The sequence below is a fragment of the Mesocricetus auratus genome, unplaced genomic scaffold (assembly GCF_017639785.1).
Source record: "Mesocricetus auratus isolate SY011 unplaced genomic scaffold, BCM_Maur_2.0 Super-Scaffold_100003, whole genome shotgun sequence".
In the NCBI taxonomy this organism is placed as follows: domain Eukaryota; kingdom Metazoa; phylum Chordata; class Mammalia; order Rodentia; family Cricetidae; genus Mesocricetus; species Mesocricetus auratus.
In genome coordinates, this window is record NW_024429188.1 from 28,100,491 (window position 1) to 28,113,807 (window position 13,317).

General features: G+C 36.9%; 1 protein-coding gene across 1 annotated transcript in view; it reads right to left on the bottom strand.

Moving 5' to 3' along the window:
* Positions 1-2,043: 2,043 nt before the first annotated feature.
* Positions 2,044-13,317, bottom strand: part of Prrg1 (proline rich and Gla domain 1) — a 105,690-nt gene continuing 94,416 nt past the window's right edge. Inside the window, exon 4 of the mRNA XM_005087124.4 lies at positions 2,044-5,714. Coding sequence (XP_005087181.1) covers positions 5,229-5,714 — 486 coding nt within the window. The 3' untranslated portion in view covers positions 2,044-5,228. The remainder of the gene's footprint in view (positions 5,715-13,317) is intronic.

The following is a 13,317-nucleotide window of genomic DNA, read 5'->3' on the forward strand; positions in this document are numbered from 1 at the left end:
TTGTTTTAAAGCATTTTATGAATTTAGGAGAAATTGAATTGATTAAACACAACTCTTGCCTGAAAACAGCATTAGGGATGTAAAAAGGCTCAGAGAATATAATTTGATGATAGACATAAGAGTAGTGTTATTGTTTAAAAGATTCTCCCTTAAGAACCTAGCTTTAGGGTTGGGGATTTAGTTTAGGGTCCCTGGGTATGGTCCTTAGTTCTGGGGGAAAACAGGAACCAAACTTCATTTTTTTATTTAAATTAGAAACTAGCTTGCTTCACATATCAATCCCAGCTCCCTCTCACTTTCCTCCTCCACCACCCCTACCAACTCTCCCAACCCCCGACTCAATCCCCACTCTACATTCCAGGAAGTATGAGGCACTTCATGGGGGATCTCCAAAGTCTGTCATATCATCCTGGGTAGGGCCTAGGCCTTCCCCCATATGTCCAGGCTGAGAGAGCATTCCTCCATGTGGAATGGGCACCCAAAGTCCATTCAGATGCCAGGGATAAATATTGATCTAGTACTGGAGGCCCTAAAGATTGCCAAAGCCTCCTCACTGACACCCATGTTCAGCGGATCTAGATCAGTCCCATGCTGGCCTCTCAGCCATCAGTCTGGGGTCTATGAGCTCCCCTTGTTCAGGTAAGCTGTTTTCTCTGGGTTTCTCCAGCATGGTCTTGACCCCTTTGCTCATCACATCTCCCTCTCTGCAACTGGTTTCCAGGAGTTCAGTTCAGTGTTTAGCTGTGGGTGTCTGTCTCTGCTTCCATCGGCCACTGAATGAAGGCTCTAGGATGGCATACAAGTTAGTCATCAATCTCATTATCAGGGGAGGGCATTTAAGGTAGCCTCTCCAAGAACCAAGCTTTATTTAGAAAAATGTTGGGGTACACAAAAGTAGTACATTAGTATGTCTGTTTGGTAAAATATGCTAAACTGTGGTAAATCATAGCTACTAAACTGAAGTCAGTTAATACTATGTTACACAAAAAGCTAGAGCAGTTACACTTGCACATACATATTTTTAAATAAAAAACTGCCTATATGAAACAGAAAAACCAAGTTAAAATTGTGTGTGTCAGAGTAAAGCTGTTGGATGATATCAGGATAGGCTAATAAAACAGCAGGCGCAAAACAGTTCTATGGGACCTAAAAAAAGATGACTGTTTTGAAATTGTTGAGGCAGAGAAGCAAAGGCGTAAGGGTGATTAGCAAGGACTGTCAGAAACCAGTTCCATAAGATATCAATCCCAAAGCCAAACTGAAGATGAAAGTGTAAGACAGGATGTGCTCAAGTTACTAGTAAGTAAGTTAATGAATGAGAGAGAGAGAGAGAGAGAGAGAGAGAGAGAGAGAGAGAGAGAGAGAGAGAGAGAGAGAGAGAGAGAGAGATAGTGCGTGCATACATGCGCACATAGGGAGATCCCAGTGTTATGTATATGAGGATATCTTTGGCGGGTATCGAAACATGACTCATGGCTGCCATAATCAAACTTAAAGATTTTTCTCATAAATTAAATATATACTTAGAATTTATATTCAAACAAATATAATAAAAATTTATAGTAGAAAAATAAAATCATATCTATAATGGTTTCCTAATTGTTATTGGTATCAAGTCTTTGCAATCTTAAGCTAGCTACTTAGGGAGATGACATGTGGTCACGACATTTTAAAAATGTGCTATTTTTTCTCATGGAAAATGTCAAATGCAAGTTATTTTAAGCAGGATAAAGCCAACTTTTTGATATCTGTAGACATCCTCTTTCTGCATGAACTGACAAAGTATGTATTAGCAAGCATCTCATTCCATTCACATGAAGTAGTGATTTCCGTTTCTTTTTGTCATTAAAAAGAGTGTAGAAAGTTTTTAATGCTGAGAAAACTCTGGGTTTTCATTAGATTATTCCTGATTTCTGTACAGTGATATTCTGCAAATTCATAAGAAAAATATGATAATTGTATCTAATTAAAATGTAATTTATAAGAGCTTATACAGTATCTTTACCACTTAATCACCTGATTAATATGACAGAAAAGATAATCTCCTGGTTTAAAAATAGCTTTATTTAGCACACTAAAACCACAGAAACATAAGAAAATTTTATCTAGTATAAACATAAAAAGTTAAATACCATAATTTAATGTAAACCAAGCATTTGCAAATGTGGAGTACTGTAATAAAATACACGCTATTTACATAACACTAAGTTAAAACTACCTCTGCAGTTACTAGATCAGATCATCAGTCTTAAAGATGTTATCATTAGCAATCAACAAATACAACATTTCCATTTTTATTGGTCAATAGGAAAAGAAGCCATCATTTTATTTATTTAAAACATATATAATTTACTGTGGCATTTAGAGCAGGGAAGTAAAAACTGCCAGTTCAAGGATTCCAGACACAAGCACTTCAGGTTGAGGTTTGAAAATCATTCTACTGGAGAAACCATGAGCAGATATTTTTATTTAAATATAAACCATTTAATTCCATTTACTTACTGATTAGAAAGATATTAAGTATATTCTGCAAAAATAAATCTTCATTAAAAATGATCAAAGACAAATGCAGTATCAATCAGGTAGTAAAGGCAAAGCATAAAAATATATATTATTCCAGATAAGCCCCTTAATTATAATAAATGTTAACAAACTCAGTTTATAAAACCAGAAGGGTTAGCAAAGGGAATTTTAAAAGGATGAGACCTAAACTGAACTCAAACACAACACAAAATATGTAAAACAAAATTTCATGAAAACATTTTGATTATTCTCTCTTCATGGAAAAGCTGCCTTGAAATTTATGGTTAGTACAGCTATTATTTACTATGAAGTAGTGTTTTCTCTAACAGTCTAAACTGGCCAATAGATCAATTTAAACATTTGGCTTTTCTTTCAAGAATCATCACTCGTTCTTATACTTTAGTGAAGGAAGTGTAAAATCCAATATTTACATTTAAAAACGTAAAATAATATTACAAGAACAAAACCTAACTTAGTGATACGATGTCCTGATTTTTGTCTAATCCTATAGTTCTTAAATTTTTGCTTTCTGGATCCCCTTAACATTCTTAGGGAAACCTAGATTCCAAAGAACTTTTGCATTTTGATATTTATATCTATCAATATTTCGCATGTTAGAAATGAACTGAAAGAATTAAAGAGCTAGCTCACCTAAAAGTTAAAATAATATATGCTGATACAAATGAATACATTTTAATGAAAAATAGCTATATTTTCTTTTTAAAAAGATGTGTGGGAAGACTGTATTGTTTTCCATTGTTCAACTCTGTTTTGAGGGAATTAGAATAAAGAGATACACAATGTCTTCAGATAAGATAAAAATATTTTGATTTCACAGATCTCCTAGAAGGCTGTCGGAGAACTCCCAGGGTTTGTGAGTGAGTCACAATTTGAAAACTACTGGCCTCATCTAAAGCCTAGTATTAATCACACACATACACACACACACACACACACACACACACACACACAAACACACACACACCCCTCCCTACAAAATAGCCTTAATTTTCAGTTCTAAACAATTCATAACTTGGCTTGCATGCTGAATCAAACATCTTTAACTTAAGATATAATTAGAAAGTAAAGATCATATAGTCAGAAAAAAATTCCAAGCAATATTGTTGTGCTGAGACCATTACCAAGATATAATATTTTTTCATCTATCAAACCAATGAACTAATTCATGTACTTAGTATAATTTCCAGCATTTCTTCATCTTACAGTGCATTGGCAAATGTATTTAAATTGGCACAGCTTTTGTACAGTCCAAATTATGTCAGAAAGTATGTAATACCCCATAGATTTAGATTAGGAAATATTAGCTGTTTATGGAGCCCACTGCTCTATTTCTCATTATGTGAAAGCTCTGATCAATTCTAGAGTAACAGGGACAAATGTCCCCCTGGAGCACAATAATAATATTGGCATATTACACTTGAATAGTTCTTCACATTGCACAAATTACTTGTACATACACCATCTCATCTGACATTTTTTTATTCTTCTGAAATAGTTTATTTTGGCATTTCATTCCCAACTAGCTCCCTCTACTCCAGGGATAAGAAGTAAAACTACTGCAGCTAAAAAAATCAATATAAAATAAAATAAAACAGCAACAATAATGAGATCTATATGGAACTAAACTAAACTTAATGTGCATCTACTATAGCAGATACTGTGTAATCATCTTCCATCAACACAAAAGTCAAAAGTTATAATTGAATGGAAAATTGTATACTAATAATTTTGAGAATAAGATTTCAGACTGTATAAAACATTAAGAAAATAATTCAAAAATTTGTTTTTGATAAACTCTTGAGTACACGAAGAGTCTATTGTAGCAATGAGAAAATTAAAATTAGTGTAAAAGAAAAAATTGTTGCCCACTACCCAATGAGTAAAGGAGTAGGCAATATCTACTCCCTGCCATTAACACATACTTTATTCCACTACTTAGAAATTCTTAGAAACAAGATAGTAATATGAGTGGCATGAAACATTCAAAAGATGCTAGCAAATTTAATGGGACGATGTGTGGTAATCAGTCAAGAAGAAATACCCTAGTACAAAATGAGCTAAATGCTACTAATGATCATTGATTTCCTTGCTATATACTGCAGTCTCTGTTTGTCTCTCTGTGTGAGATGTCTCTAAACTTGAAAATGAATCCAAGTATATTTTTTCTTTCAAGAAATGGGAGGTTAACCAACATCTATAATAGTTAGAAAATACTGCCTGTTATTGACTATCACATAAACTGTAGGTGTCCCCCTACTTTTTGAATTTTGGTAGTTAATGATGTCTTTATGGGTGGTGTGGTAGAAGTTAGTTAATTTTACAAGAGTTATACACATACTGGATGATGCACATGTGGAGATACATATATATGTCAATGTATATGTGTGTGTATATATATATACACACACACACAAACACATATTTGTAAAGGCATATGAATTCTGTCAAAATACATAAAGACATTCACTAGCAAGTCTTTCCTTCATGTTTCCTCTCATAAAAATGAACATTGATAATGTTTTTATAATAAGAAAAACTAAAGAAAAATCAACCAGTAAATGTGAAGTAGTATGCTGTAAGAGTCTAATAAAATAAGTCAATGCACATTTATGTAGTGGTAAAGTGCTACAAAGTTCTTCCATTAGTATTTTAGAAATGATTAGAGTAAAAATAGGTTTGCAGCTTCATTTGATGGTGGTGACCACAGGCACCATAGCAATGGCAGTAGCTGAGCTGGAGTTGACTATGTCCTCATATTCTGGTGGTGGGTCTAAATGAGGTTCTGTTTCACTCCTTCTCAAGTTCACCTGGCCAGTGGCTTCCTCATAGGTCGGAGGGGGATCACAGTTGGAAAGGCGAGTAGAGACAGAATCTGAGCGCCCAACAACATATTCCAAAAAGCCTGGAGACAATCCACTGTTATCAAAGACTTCATCTGGTGGAGGAGGTGGAGTAATAATGTTAAGGTGTTGAGGGAAAGGAATGTGGCTTTCAGTTACTGTCTGTCTCCTAGTTTTGTTTCTTAGAAAGCATCTCCAGATTAAGAAGATGACAAGGAGAATAATGAAGAGGCCAAAGATTAATGGAAAAGTTAGATAAAATTGGAACCAGTCACTTCCTCTATTGGTCTCTCCTTGTTGTGCGTTTGTGTAGGTGCTCCAAAACTCTTTCTGAAAAATACAAAATAAAATAAATAGGAGAAAAATGAGTATGGTCAAAATACGCTAAGTATGAACAAATACCTAAGTTCTGATATTGACAAAAACCCAGAATCAGATGTATTGGTTCAAGTGATATAGCCTTATTTACCATACTAGCCAAAAAAAAATACAGAAGCCCCTCATTAGAATGGAGTTATTCCCAAAGAAACTAATTATCAATTGAAAACATCATTACTTTTCTGAATTTAATAATCTTAACTACCAAGCACCATAGTTTATAGGTAAATGCACTGAAGTTTCAGGTCTCTTATGGTTGCATGGCTGACAGAATTTAGGAAGAGCTTAAGCTCTATGAGCTGATAACGATCTGTAAAGGGTGATTTACTGACAAGGTAAAGCTCAACATTCAAAAACTGAAATACAGTATCTACTGAATACATATCACTTCTACACCACTGTAATACTGAAAAATTTTAAGTGGAACCATCATTGGTCAGGGATTATCTATATATAGATCACCATATTCTGGGTGCAGCCTATAACAGTCATAACTCAAAGCTCTATAATACTTAAAGTTAATTCATTTTTAGCTGTAGTGTTTTAAAAATGTAAGAATTATACAATTGGAAGAGAATCAGAGTATAGATGTGATGTTTTAGAGTGAAAATTAAAGGACTATGGAGATGAATCAGTAGATGAAGTTCTTGTTGTGCAAGCTTGAGGACCTGAGTTCAATCTCTAGCACACCTGGACACAAAGAACATGTACACATACATACAATTAAGAACTGAGCTTTTCTTTTAACAAATCATTTACCCTTACAAATATAAGCCAAGGGTTAAGGATGTTTTAGAGTACTTGTAATATAGATATGCATATAAATGTAAGCACATATACACATGTGATTTTGAAATGTCAGTCTCCATATCCAAATATGAAATTCTCATTATACAAGTCCCATCATGATTAATAATATGTGCTGGCTAAGGCCAGTGAAGGCTTTTAGTACCCAACCATTCAGCAAACTAACACCTTGTTTCCTAATGGTTCTGTTTAGGAGACCCACCAGATGTTCCTCCTCTTCATCCACCTTACCAAATGCAATGTGTTATATATACACAGATGTTAAATGTGACAAAATATATATTATTCCCACAAAAGGCATCAGGGTAGTCTTGAAATTGTGTCTCTGTATTCTGGAACCTAGAAATTAAGTTACAAATGAAAAAATATCTAGTATGTGAAGCATTTAATGTTTGTTGGGATATATCAGAACATAGCAAAGAAACTGAATGTTATATGTGATCATAGTCTTCTTGAGCTTTAATGTCTTCATCTGCAAAGTGGGGTAATACAAGTTGTCTAAACATTGAATGAGATAGCACATCACATCTAATTGAGTTTCTGAAATATAAACTGTGAACAGTCATGATTATAATTGATTTTATGTCTACTTAAGCTTCTGGTTCTCTCTATCATTTGATACAGGGACCACTTTTTAATGTCATTGACTTCCTTGTCCTTATTTTCTTCATTGGTCACTCTTGTGTTGTCATTGAGAAGAAATTCAAAGAAAAAGAATTTAAAAGGAAGAAAGCATGTTTTGGCTTTTGGTTTCAGAACCTTCAGCTCATTGTCGCTGGCTCCATTGTTTCTGGACCTCTGCTGAGGCAGTACATCATAATGGCGGGTATGGTGCTACAGAGTTTCTCACCTTATGGCCCTGAGAAGCAAATAGGAATTGAGGAAATTTCCTAGCACCAATCATAGCTTCCAAGAATATGCCCACAAAGGAGACCTACTTCCTCCTATGGAGTTTTACTTTGCAAAAGTTCTACAAATATTTCAATAATATGAATTTACCAACAGATCATTCCATTGATTAGGTCAAAAACCTGATGATCCAACACTTCTTTTAAAAAATATGTCGTGTGTGTGTGTGTGTGTGTGTGTGTGTGTGTGTGTGTGTGTGTGGGTGTGTATGTGTGTGGGTGTGGGTGTGTGTGTGGGTGTACCCATGCCACATCATGTATGTGAAGTCAGAGGACAATTTTTAGAAATAAGTTCTCTCCTGTCATGTGATTCCTGGGGATTGAATTCAGGTCACAAGGCATGGCAGCAAGTGCCTTTAACCACTGAGTCATCTCACTGTCACCTAATCACGTCTTTGTGATTGGCTCTACTAGGTGAGGATCAAGTGTTCAACATATTAACCATCTGAGAGTTATTTCATATCTAAATTGTAACTTTTTTGTACTGATGTATTCAGTATATTTACTACACGTATCTGGGATTTCAAACTCAGACATACCATGGTTTTACAAACTTTACATAAAATACCAAATCTTCCAAAGAAGGATCCCAGGCTCTAATACTGGATGATTCACAATTTTATACAGCTTCCAAAGTATTTGTTGACATAGTAATGATTCAAAATGATATCTCTTCTTAGGTACATGGCTACTGCAAACCTTTGTGATTCTAAGATTAACTTGAATATATTATGAAAAATATATTATTTCCTAAATGTCATATAAATACTCATAATTAATTTCACTTAAAAATCAGAAGGGAGATTGGAAAGTTACCTCAGTGGTTAGGAGCATTTTTTGATCTTATAGAGGACTGGGACTTGGTTCCTGGTATTCATATAGTACCTTAAAGCCTACCTCGATTCCAGTTCCAGAGTACATGATACCTTTTTCTGAACTCTAAAGGCATCAGGCATAGACATGGAGCATAAACGTGTATATAGAGAAAGCATTCATACACATAAAACAAAATAAATATATCTAAAATAGCTTTTTTTATCAGGATGCCGGTGCTGCTGCTGCTGGTCATATTGATGTGAGTGACCTGCTTTGCCACCTGAGGCTATGGTGATACCCAAATCCAAGCTGCTGCCAAGGGCCATGTCTGGATCTGAGGTCCTATTGTGGCTGAGGTCTGTGGTGATGTCCTAGTCCTGTGTGACCATCAAAGGCCATGTGGATGACTGTGGTCTGTGCTGAAGCATGAGGCCATGCTGATGTCTGTGGGCCCTGGTGGCCTGTACTGCACCCGAGGCCAAGTTGATGTCTGTGGTCCAGCCTGTCTCTGAGGGCCCTGTCTGAATCCATGGTCCTACTGCTGCTGGAGCTGTGCTGTCATCAGAAAATACGTGGAATCCCATGACCCACACTCCTGCCCACAGTAAAAAATATGTTTGCAGTGATATAGATGATTGCAGAATCACATTTGAGGGGGGATGGGGAAGGCTTCTGTGAAAACCACTACCCCCACTCTAACCCCTCCTTCTCCCCAAAAAGAAGGGTAACAACCTAAATAGGAAGCCATTAAAGAGAACTGTTAGGAAGTGTTCTAAGGATGCTGAGGTTGGCTCTCCCCCAATTGATGGCTTTTGGTGGGGGTGGGGGAAGGGTAATGAGACTCAGTCTATTTAAGTGGCAGGCCATTGAGAGTTTGACCATGCTCCAGTAGGTTTATAGATAACACAAATTGGACTTGTTTTTCTTTATTTTTTGAGTTTTCTTTTTATTTGGGGGGGTGTCACAAGAGAGTGGGTATGGACATGAAAGGACTGGGAAATAAGTGTGATCAGGGTACATGACGCAAAATTTCCAATGAGTCATTAAAATATTAAAAAAAAAAACCCGAAGGCTGGAGACAAGACTCAGCAGTTAAGAGCACTTGCTGCTCTTCCAGAGGACTTGGATTCAGTTCTCAGCAACCCATGACAGCTCACAATGGTCCACACCTGCAATTCCAGGAGATCAATCACCTTTTACTGGCCTCCTTGGGTACTGCACATAAGTTGTGTACATATACTCATGGAGGTAAGAACTTAAGACAGGTAAAACAAAAATAAATAATAAACAGTAAGAAATTAGGAGGGACTCCCCAAGGTTAAAAAATGAACAATATTAGAAAATATATGCTAGCCAGGCATGGTAATGCATATCTTTATTATCAGTACTCCAGCAACAGTGACAGGAGGATCCAGCCTGATCTAAATAGTGTGTTCTAGGACAGCTAGAACTACACAGAGAGACCCACTCACTTTCAAAAAAAAGATAAAAAGAAAGAAGAAAGAGAGAGAGAGAGAGAGAGAGAGAGAGAGAGAGAGAGAGAGAGAGAGAAGAGAGGAAGGAAGGAAGGAAGAAAGGAAGGAAGGAAGGAAGAAAGGAAAAGTAGTCCACATATATATCCAGATAATCCAGACACAGTATTTTAGAAAATCCTAATATTGTTCCGGGCTCATGTTCCAGTGCCTGGGGACTGCCACTGAGTCTCCCCTCCCAGTGGGAGCCAACACACCCTAACTTGCTGGTCTTCGTCTCCAACCACGGGGCCACGCAAACCGAGGCCTATTTCTAGGTACTCATTCCAGTGCCTGGGGGACTGCCAGTGAGTCTCCCCTCCCAGTAGCAGACAACACACCCCAGCTTCCTGGACTTCTTCTCCACCCATGGGACCAGGTAAACTGGGACCTGTTTCTGGGCAGAGTTCCTGTCCCTGGGAGTTGCCACTAAAGCTCCCACCCCGGCCGCAGTCAACACACCCCAGCATCCTAGTCTCCTTCTCCACCCACAGGACCAGGACTAGGACCAGGAAGAGGAGAACTACCAGAGTAATGGACTTGCTTGCACCCACCAAAATGGAATCCTAGTCCCCTATCCACCAGGTGAGGAAGAGGCTCATTCTGCACTCACTGGAAGAAGGGTTGTGAAGGAGACAATACAAAAACACACTCAGCAACAGAAAAGCAAGTAGGATACCCCCAGAGTCTAGAGACTCTACATCAACAAGATTTAAATATTCCAATGCAAATGAAGCAGAAGAGAATGACCTTAAATACAACTTCATGAAAATGATAGAGGCCCTCGAAGAGGATAAGGGAAAATCCCTTAAAGTGATGGAAGAAAAAGCAAACCAAAAACAGCAAGAAGAAAAAAACAAGCCAAAAAATCAGAAAACAAATGCAAGAAATGGAGGAAAAGACAAACCAAAAATTGCAAGAAACAATTGGAACAGTGCAAGAATTGTAAGCTGAGAGACAATAAAAAAACACAGTCTGAAAGAATGGTGGAAATAGAAAAGCTGGGCAAATGGTCAGGTAATAGATGCAAGAATAACCAACAGAATACAGGAGATGGAAGAGAGAATCTCAGGTGTTGGAAGATATACTAGGAGAAATACATCCATTGACCAAATAAAATCTCAAGTGCAACAAATCCCTAACCCAAAATATCCAGGAAATATGGGATACAATGAAAAGACCAAACCTAAGGTACAAACCTAAGAATAATAGGTATAGAAGAAGGCAAAGAAAACCACCTCAAAGGGGCACAAAACATATCCAACAAAATCATAGACAAAAACTTTTCCAATCTAAAGAAAGACATGCCAATGAAGGTACAAGAAGTTTAAACAACACCAAATAGAGTGGACCACAAAAAAATCCCCTTGCCACATAATAATCAAAACCCCAAACATACAGAATAAAGAAAGAATATTAAGAGCACCTAAGGGAAAATGTCAAATAACATACAAAGGCAAACCTACCAGAATTAAACCTGACTTCTCCATGGAACTCTGAAAGCCAGAAGGTCTTGGATAGATGTTCTATCAACACTAAGAGACCACGGATGCCAGCCCAGACTACTACACCCAGCAATGCTTTCAATCACTATAGATGGAGAAAGCAAGATACCCCATGAAAAAGCCAGATTTAAACAATACATATCCACTAACCCAGCCCTACAGAAAATTTTGGAAATAAAAGTCCAACCCAAGGAAGTTAACTACAACCAGAAAAACATAGTCAATATATAATACCAATTTACCAAAAGAAAAAAGGGGTGGAAATCCACATACAATTCCACGAGCATGAACCATTCCAAAACAAACAAGAATGAGCAATCCATGGTCATTAATATCCCTTAATATTAATGGTCTTAACTTGCCCATAAAAAGACACAGGTTAACAGAATAGATTTGAAGGCAGAATCCTTCCTTCTGCTGCACTCAAGGAACACATCTCAGCCTCAAAGGCAGACATTACCTCAGAGTTAATGGTTGGGAAAATATTTTCCAGTCAAATGGACCCAAGAAACAAGCAGGGGTAGCAATCCAAATATATAACAAATTAGACTTTAAACTAAAATCAATCAAAATAGATGAAGGAGGTCATTTCACACTCATCACACGAGAAATCCAACAGGATGAAGTCTCAATTCTGAACATCTCCATACCTCTTCAATATTGTACTTGAAGTTCTACAAAGACCAATAAGACAACAAAAGGAGATCAAGGGGATACAAATTGGAAAGGAAGAGGTCAAACATTCACTATTTGCAGATGATATGATAGTTTACATAAGTGACCCAAAAAATTCTACCAGGGAACTCCTTCAGCTGATGAATTCCTTTGGCAAAGTGGCAGGATACAAGATCAACTCAAGAAAGTCAGTAGTCCTACTATATACAGATGATAAAAGGGCTGAGAAAGTAATCAGAGAAACATCACCCTTAACAATTGCCACAAGCAACATAAAATACCTTGGGATAATACTAACACAACAAGTGAAAGACCTGTATCACAAGAACTTTGAGTCTTTAAAGAAAGAAATTAAAGAAGACACCAGAAAATGAACAGATCTCCCATGCTCTTGGATAGGTAGGATCAACGTAGTAAAAATGGCAACATTGCCAAAAGCAATCTACAAATTCAATAAAATCCCCATTAAAATCCCAGAACATTTTTTCACAGACCTTGAAAGAACAATTCACAATTTTATATATAAAAACAAAAGACCCAGCATAGCCAAAACAATCCTGTTCAACAAAGCAATGTCTGCAGGCATCACCATCCCTGATTTCAAGCTCTATCACAGAGCTAAAGTCCTGAAAACAGGTTGGCATTTGCAAAAAATAGACAGGTAGACCAATGGAATTAAACCGAACACCTCGATTTTAACCCATACATGTATGAACACCTGATCTTTGACAGAGAAGCTAAAATTATACAATGAAAAAAATAGTGCTGGCATAACTGGATACTGGTATGTAGAAGACTGCAGATAGAGCCATGTCTATTTCTATGCACAAAACTTAAGTCAGAATGGATCAAAGACCTCAACATAAAAACACATAAACTGAACCTCTTGGAAAGGGCTCAACATCCCTAGCTATTAGGCAAATGCAAACCAAAATAACTCTGAGATACTGTCTTATTCCTGTCAGAATGACTAAAATCAATAATACTAATGAAAGTTTATGCTGGAGGGGATGTGGACAAAGATGAACACTCCTCCTCTGCTTGTGGGAGTGCCAACTCATACAGCCACTATGGAAATCAGTACAGAGATTCCTCAGGAAAATGGGAATCAGTCTACCATAAGACCCAGCAATTCCACTCTGCACGTTCATACAACAAGGACGTTATTTGTAATAATCAAAACCTGGAGGCAACCTAGATGCCCCTCAACTGAAGAGTGGATAGAGAAAATGTAGTACATTTACACAATTGAGTACTATTCAGTGAAAAAAAACAATGGAATCTTGAAATTTGCAGGCAAATGGATGGCACTAGAAGAAACCACCATGAGTGA